At 47.1% G+C, this 8,850-nt stretch overlaps 1 protein-coding gene across 1 annotated transcript in view; it reads right to left on the minus strand.

Moving 5' to 3' along the window:
- Positions 1-64: 64 nt before the first annotated feature.
- Positions 65-8,850, minus strand: part of GAL3ST1 (galactose-3-O-sulfotransferase 1) — a 40,875-nt gene continuing 32,089 nt past the window's right edge. The window contains exons 2-3 of the mRNA XM_019506760.1: positions 7,193-7,326; positions 65-2,054 (exon numbers count right to left, since the gene is read on the minus strand). Of these exons, the coding sequence (XP_019362305.1) occupies positions 905-2,054; positions 7,193-7,320 (1,278 nt within the window). The 5' untranslated portion in view covers positions 7,321-7,326 and the 3' untranslated portion in view covers positions 65-904. The remainder of the gene's footprint in view (positions 2,055-7,192; positions 7,327-8,850) is intronic.

Below are 8,850 nucleotides of genomic sequence, written 5' to 3' on the forward strand. Positions count from 1 at the left end.
ATTTTTCACACACACACACACACACACACACACACACACACACACACACACACACACACACACACACACACTCACCCTGAGTACACCATGTACTGTATCAGTCTCTCATTCACACAATGAAATTCCTTTACACATTGCAATGTATTGCACGAACAATTCTAGTAGCCAGAGTAAAGCTTGAATGCATAAAACACATATCTGGAGAATCATACACACATCAGTAGGCTGAAACACACAGCCATAGCTGTCAGGCACACATATTTGCAACCCCTGTATGACTGACAGCTTGTCTCCTGTGTGCTCTGTGGCCAATCTATTACTATTAATGCATGTTTAGGGTAGACAGGGATCCAACTGTCACAAATACTGCCTCCGACTCTTTCAAAAAGAAGAAAAAGCTCCCTTGAATAGAAAACCACAAATGATGAGTAACATGTAACTTGTTACAATGTCCTGTGTTCTGTTCTTTCTTTTTTAGGGCCTGCACTCAGCTAATGCAAATTTAGACAGTTAGACTCAACATTGCAGCCCAGATCTTCTCTCTCTGCCGTCCCTGTGCCCTGAACTTGCTCTTGGAAAGAGACAGTGGAATTGGTTGACCAAGGAAAGATCAAGAGAGTTGGTAGTAGGGTACTAGGTAGAAGAGTGGCAGCTGCTTTTATTACTCCCACCCACATGGGTCTCTAACCATATTTCCCAGGGTAGCCAGAACTTCAGGATGGGAGTCAGTCTCTAGCTTGCTGATCCCTGCTGGAGTCTCAAGCCAGTCTGCTCACGGTGATGCATTGTGTCCCATATCCAACCAATGGATGTAAAGAAGAAACAAAAACAAAAGCACCTGGTTCTTCCCTTAATGGGGGTGGGGCAGTAGAGGCAGGGGAAGGGGATGGCTGCCTTTCACTTGCTACCACTTGAGGAACTCCCGCACATGACTCCAGAGTTTGGTAAGCCAAAGGTTGACACCCAGGTCAGTCAAGTACTGGATCTCCGGGGTTAGCATCTTGCGGCACAGCTTTCGATGCTTTTTGTTGATCTTCTTCTTCAAGTTGTAGCCCAGGATTGATTTCTCCCCCAGTGGTTGCCATGGTTGCATGGACGACTCCTGGATAGCATTGGCATCCACTGGGTGGCCCCCATCAATGCATATGCTCTTCATCTTCTCATTCTTTTGCTGCAGCTCAGCCACATCCTTTGCCATCCGCTCCCGTCCATAGGCATCTACTTTGTGCCAAAAAGTGGTGTTGAAATAGCGATAAAGCTTTGCATCAATGAGGTTCCAGGAGGTGGCCTTCTCATAGAGCTCATTTGTCAGTTTGGAGACAGTGGAGTCCTTGCGGGCATTGAGCTTGAAGTAGAGGATGTCCTCCAGCTCCCAGCACAGAAGGTCCTTCAGCAGCACCAGAGACTCATCAAAGTACTCCAGCAGCATGACCAGATGAAAGCGCTGGTGTATCTCTTGGATGTACTCGTCCACCAGAGGGCTGTTGGCATTCATGTTGTTGTCATAGCCTAGATCAAAGAAGAGCAGGTTCAGGAGGTAGTGAGCATTGAACCCATTGGGGTCATAGTAATGCCAGGGGTCGCGGAGGAATTCTGCTAGCTTGTCTTCACCCAACAGCTTCCAGGTGAGGGGGATGACACGGCCAAAGTAGTGGAAGGAAGACTCAAAGAGGTAGGCAGGGTCCCGTAGCACTGTCAGGAAGATGGTGTCAGCAGGCAAGAGCTTGCGTACCTCCTGGTAGTGGAACCGCATATGGTTGCAGATGATGTTGAAGCACATGCCAGGGTGGTAGTCTTGCACTTGGCTCCGCTCAAAGTAGGATGGGTAGTAGAAGTCATTGCGGCCATTGGGGAATGCAAATTTAAGGCGGTGCTTCTCACCAAAGCGGAAGAGGATGTTGAGGATGGTACTGCTGGCTGTCTTGTGTGTCTTCATGAACATGACATCAAACTTTGGCTGGCATGCCTGGCCTGGGGAACTGTGGGTGCCATTTGCTGTGACTGGCACCCGGGCCTGGGTGGGGTAAGAAGAGCAGGAATAGGGGATAGGAATCCTGGAGGAAAGAAAACAAAAGGCACATCTGTAAGGGTTGGACCTACAGACTGGCTTTGCTCTCACACTACAGTCTCATTATGACTAACCACAAAGACCTTGCAGAGAATGGATGCACATTTCCAAGGGAATTCAGCTCTGGTGAGCTGGGCTGGCTTGATGGTCCTGAACAGGTATAGTCCAGAGAGTGTTATCACAAACTTCCTTGAATACCCTACCTCTTTCTACAGTGATCAGCTCCATGATGAAGAGCTGAAAATTTCCTTCAGTGTTTGTACAGGACCTTTCACTATAGTATGTGGCCCATTTAGCCCTTAGCCTTTTTGCTATCACTGCCAACAAGCACACTAATAGTGATGAGGCCACCTGCTGAACAGAAACTTGACAGATCAATACACTGTAATGCAGGCCACTGGATAGCCACCAGACAGTAATCACTTTAGTTATTACTGTCTTGGACTCAATTAGAAACAAAGGCGTAAATGTGAAAGGCTCACTCCCAATTCCTGAGGAAGACAGTTTCCACAGAACTAATAAACGTTGCACAAATGCAGTAAACTAAATTCTGCTTTTAGTTACAACCAAACTAAAGTCACAGTCATAGATGAAACTATTTGTTCATCTGTTCAGCTAATCCTACAGCCTTAGGCCAGCATCTGCCTTTGATGCTGCAGTAAAGCAAACTAATTACAGTCAAGTTAGAGGATTTCTCTGATGTTACTCCATCTCTACTGTGTAACAGGGATCAAAATCTGGCTCCTTCACTTTACCTCTCTTTACTTTGTGAAATCACAGTAGCTGACATTGTTTGATTTTATATCCTAGCTCTTCACCAATTTTAATCTGTAGATGGCAGCAGACTGTCACTTGAGTTTCATCATCTCCATACTTACTCACTGTTCATCTGTCTGTCTGTCTGTCTATCTTAAGAGTTTTATCCTGCTGCCCATCATTATAGTATTTGAATGCCTTCCACACAGAATCAACAGCAATAGCAAGATCCACAGGGAACTTCACAGAGCCTCTGAAACTTCTTCCTTTTGAGGTCACAACTCAATTTGGGATAGGAGTATTGTCACTAAAGGTTTGAGGATGGAAAAGGTAGTGACGTGGCCCCTGTAAACCCTGCGGACATAGCAATCTAATCTCTCCTCTTTCTACCAATTTGTTAGGGGATGGGGGTCTGGGTCTATGTCATGAAAGGAGTATTTCTCCCTGGGTTTGCAACAGTGTTTCTGATTGGATTTAATATACTTCTTCTACAGGCTCCTCCATTTACCCTAGGAATTGAAGGGGATTGTCTTCTGTGATTCTGCAGGAGCATGGAGGTTTAACCATTGCACACTTTCAGTGATATCCAAGTGCACTTTCCCTTTCCAGATCCCTTTCCATTAGAAAGATCCAGTACCTTGTACTGAGTACAAAGGATTTCCTGCAGAAAAAGATTTCATGAAGGCAAATCGCAGTAATAATCTTAAAATGCCCAAGGCTGGGGAGCACATTGCCATCAGCATATGTGATGGAAGGGGTTACCTCTTTGCTCTTGTAGGTATGGTTTGGACTCTGGTCTTCTATGAAATGAGACAGATAAGTCTCAATCCAGTTCCAGACCACAACTGTCTACATCCAATTGCCTCTACCATGACTGACATTAATAGCCCCTTTGTCAAGAACAACAGGACTACTTAGTGAGACTGGGCACTGAACTACTCAGTCCACAAAAACTGAACTCATTTTTTGCCCTTCCAGGAAGGGGCACTCTCAGAGTAGCATGGCTCATTACAAGCGTGGCTATGGGCAGATGCAGCAAAGCAAATCTCCCTTGCCCCACTGCTTTGCAAAAGGTGGGGTTCAACTTTGCTATGGAGGATCTATATTTAAGGGTAAGGGGAGCTCCATCTCCATGGCCTTTCTAGTCTCTTTCTTCAAGAACTATCAACAAGCTGTTTATAACATAGCAGCTTCATGTTTGCTACATATTTGGATACTGGATGTTGACTTTCACAGGCACTTTAGGGCTACATTTTATTTTGTATTATATGCACAGGCATGGCCATGGAACTGCAGGCTTTGATACCTGTGCACAGTTTGGGAGTCAGTTTTACCCTGCAGCCAAACAGAATCGCCTAGATACAAGATACACATCCTCTGGCTTATGCTTCTCCTTCTGGCTCCACATAACACCTCTTCTTAGCTGCTGGGGGGACCAGCTTCAAAAGGAGGGTTTGAAAAGGGTCTGGGTAGTGACTAGCATGTGACCTGGAAGTTAAAATATTTTTGTAGGAAGCAGGAAATGTAAATTCCAGCCCATCTCTGACCTTCTCAATCTAACACCTGGTAGTCATGATTCTTCTGCTGCAGCTGTAACTTTGGGACTTATGCAGCCTTATTCACATACCTGGGTGATCCCATTTTGCAGTGAGCTGCCCAGCCAGAGCACAGCCCCATTGAGCATAATCAATGGGTGTGTGCAGGCTTGTGTACCTGGACCTGAACTACAAACTGCATGCACATGCCAAAACTGTAATTTTGTGGCTGAGTATATGCCACTTAGACTCATAAAGGAAAATAGGATTTTGCTCTTACTGTGATTTGGTATGAGATGGACTGCAAGGAAAAACAAGCAGCAAGAAAAACTTGCTCAAGATAAGCTAGCCTTTGAAAAGCACTTACAAATTACTGTAAGATAATGCTGAAATGAACAAGACCCCAGAAGACAAAATGATCAAAAGGACTGTAACAGTTTAAAAAGGGACCTTGTCAAGATAGAAACACCTATTTGCTTGGGATATCTTCAGGGATCAGAACAATGACCAATGACTAAAGTCATTGAAGAAGCTGGGCATAGCTAGGTCCCTACTGCCAGACTGGTATCTTTCTTTCGGTAAGATGGGCATGAGCATGGACTGTTTGTTGCTTTAAAATCTTTTTTTCTCTAAATCAGTGATTCTCAATATTAGCACTATTAGGGGTGTAGACTAGGGGTGTGAGAAGCAGGCCGTATTCAATTCACATCAGATTTGGCCTGAATCAGGGACAGTGATTCAATTAGTTGATTCGGATCACTGTCTCTGATTTGATTTGGCTGAATCCGAATCTGAAGATTTGATGCTGATTCAGAGAATCAGCAATTTGGACACAGAGACAGCTTTAAATGTTTTTTCTACATACCTCGAGGTAGCAGATATGTAGTCCCCTGGCTCAGCGATCGGCCACAGAGGGACCCCAGGTGTCCCCCCCCAGACCCAGGAAGCACCAGTTGCCGAGCTGGGTTGGGGTGCAGGAGGGGCCCCCACGTGGTCTCCGGCAGACCTGGAAGTGGACTGGAAGTGCTTCTGGTCCACTTCTGGGTCTGCAGCTGAGCCCTCCTGTGCTCCTGTGGGACACTCCATGTGCCCCAGCATTGCAGCATTCACAAGCCGCCTGCTACCTAGAGGTATGTAAAAAAACCATTTAAAGCTGTGTCTATGTCCAAATCTCCGAATCTTTCCAAATCTCTCCAAACTGCTTCAGAGGGTTCCAATTCGATTCGGAGAGTTTAAATGGTCCTCTGATTTGATTCGGATTAGGAGATTTGGCTATCAAATCGAATCAGGGACCAAAGCTTCACACAGCCCTACTGCAGACACCTACACATTATAAACCCAGAGATTTCAAAGGGGAATCCAGAGTGTCAAAAACATTCTGATCTGTTGTGGTGTTTTTTCGCAACAGATGAAAAGGTTGAGAGCCACTATTCAAAAGGTTTAGCTCCCACAGCTAAAATAAATCATATTTTTGTTTGGGATACCTTAGTCACTGCATTCAGCACTGGTCTCAGACTCTCAGGACACATTCAGACGAGCATGGCCATGCAGTATGTGGTGCTGCAAACACATCTGCAGCACCACATACCACACAGTCAGGTATTCTCTGCACTGCAAGGGTGTGCTGCCTGTGTGTGTGCTGCTCCATTTTTTTCCGTGCGTTTTTTTGACCCCTGGATATCCAGGGGTCAAAAAAACCTGTGGAAAAACAGGCGGAGCAGCACACGAACAGGCAGCATGTGCTGCTGAAAAACAGAGCCAGGCTGCCTGGAGCTGCACTGCAGCTGCTAGCCAGGTTCCACCTGGGAGGATCACTGCTGCTGCAGCCCTGGGAGGCCCCCAGGACCCCTGTAAGGCTGCTGGGACCAGCTCAGTGCTAGCCCTAGTCTCCCCTACTGCCCCTGGGGTAATTTGACACATACCAAAGCACACATGGGGATAAGTAGCTGTAGTGCAAGGTGCGCCGCTGCTACTTGAACCCAGGGAATGAAATGTCTGCGCTCATCTGGCCATGGCTTCAAAGGCAGAAGGTAAGGAAGGTAACATCTTAGTCTCTAAAGTAGTGGTTCTCAAAATTTTTAGACTCAAGGAACCACTGGCTAGATTCAGGGCACCTCTCAGAAAATGCTAGCTCTTAGTTTTCACTCATTTCTTGATTATGGAAAAATAATAGAGCAATTCTTCTATTGCAAAGAATTCAGAAAGACCACAATGGGTCAGAATGCTTTTGGCACTATGGACTCCTATTTAAAAACTCTGGGTTTAACTTATGAATTATGCGCATATCTAACAGTGCTAATGTTGCATGGCACCCCAGTGCACCCTTAAAAGAATCTCATGGCACCCTGGTTTCCTGAGTTTTCTGATAGTGGGAAAACTGTGTACTTTCACCACAGACGGCATGAAAGGGCATGGCCTGACACCGGGAGTGCAGGCAGAGAGACCAAGAAGACAGAGGGACAATTAGCCCTGAAGTTGTGATGCTTGCTTTGTGACATTCACATGTGTCCATTAGAAAGTGGACATAGCACCCCCCCCCCGCAATTCATTTCACACAGGCCATGAACAACCATCAGATAGTTACAACTTTAATTCTTGGGCTGAATCAACATAGGATCACTCAGTTACATTGTAGAAAAAGATTCTGGCCACATTTGCCAGCCCCTCATGCCAGCCCTTCTCTCAGCCTCACAAATCCTTTTGGCCTCAGCAAGAACATTCTTACGGGTGAGGACCACCTTTGCTGTGTTCCATCCTGAAGAAAGCATTTCTGCATCAGTTTGGTATGTCTTGAGGACAAGCTGTTCTAGTGGAAGAACAGATATGGACTCACTCTGTCATGCTGACTTGCAGAGGCGGAATGGCATAGGAGTATAGCAGCAGCATGAAGCTGGTCAGGAGGGTTCCCAGGACAAGTCCCTTACACATGGACCTCCAGTGTTTCTTCTGGTGCAGCATCATGGTCACCTGCAAGTCCCAAAGAGAAGTGAAGTTAGCATGGCAAGCAGAGAAGCCTTCAGTAGCAACCTTGTCATCTGCGCAGAGACAGACTGACTGACTGACTGAGAGTATGGGAGAGGGAGAAGCGAACAGGAAAAGGACAAAGGAAATGTGGGTGGATAAATGACAATGAGGCTTAAAACACCCCTGGGAATAAAAGCTGTGGAGGTCTGATGCTGCTAGTCTGGTTCCACAAGTGAAAACAGTACTGTACACAAACATAGAAAGAGGAGTTTCCAGAACTGAGGAGTCCACAAGCTGGTTCAAAGAGGCAGAGCGCAACCCTGCCACTTAAGGGTGGAAACAGACATTGCCTTTCTTCACCTTTGTGCCATCATAATTTTTTTTATAGCAGCACAAAGGGCAAGCTAATAGACATCTGTTGTCATGCCACAAATGCCCAAAATTTGTGGCCATGACAGAAACGGTAACAGACTGTGCTGCTTTATTGCAGCAGACACCTGTTTGCTTGGCAGTGGGGAATATGGGCAGCCAGAGCCTGATCCTGCACACAACCCCTCCTGGGAATTCCTGAGCAGGATCAGGCCCCTCAAGCCCCTGGAGTGCCTGTCCACCTTTCCTCTTTTACAGAGATGTGCCCTGGGAAATCCTGGGAAGTGTCTCAGTAAGCAGGGAAAGCCAGGGCTTCCCTGCTTATGGAGACACATCCCTGGGATCTCCCAGGCATCTCTCCATAAGTGAGGAAAACCCAGGGTTCCCTGTTTAAAGAGATACATCTGGGAGACCCTGGGGGTATCTCTCTTTAAGTGGGGAAAGCCTGGGGTTCCCCCGTTCTGGAGATAGGCCCCTGAGGGCATGGGGTGATGCAGGAACTGAGGAATTCCTGAAGCTCCATGTTGGGACTTGTGCTGGGTCCTGTGCTGAGCCGTGTTTCCTGCAGAGGCTGGGACCTGCACTGACCTGTTCCTCTACATGAAGCATGGGTCAGTGCAGGTCCTGGTGTGGAGGTACGGGTGCTGGGGATTCTCCAGTTCCTGTGCCACTCCATGCCTCTGCACCATCCTGTGCTGACCCATGCCTCCATGTGAAACATGGGTTGGCACAGCATCCGGTGCAGGTCCTAGCATGGAGGCAGAGGTGCCAGGAATTCCTTGCCTTCCACACCACCCTTTGCCTCCTTGCCAAGATCCATGCTGACCTGTGCTTCATGCAGAAGGATGGTCGGCATGGGTCCCAGCAAGGAGATGTGGGGCAGCAAGTAAGGTGGGGAATCCCCTGGCAAGGGGAACAGATTGCCCCTTGTCCTGCATCAGACCCCTGCCTGATGTGGGATAAGGGGCAGCATGTGTTTTACCCAATAAAGTAGATCCTCTTCAGTTTGATGATGTCTGTTTCTACATCACCGTACCAGCGCGCTATACCCACATGTAGACCCACATGATCACTATATTGCCATAATGCGCCGTACGGCAACGTAGCACATTGCTACGTTGCCATAGGGCAATGTGTAGATGTGCCCTGTGGTGCTCA

The sequence above is a fragment of the Gavialis gangeticus genome, unplaced genomic scaffold (assembly GCF_001723915.1).
Source record: "Gavialis gangeticus isolate Ggan-Ray unplaced genomic scaffold, GavGan_comp1, whole genome shotgun sequence".
Lineage (NCBI taxonomy): Eukaryota > Metazoa > Chordata > Crocodylia > Gavialidae > Gavialis > Gavialis gangeticus.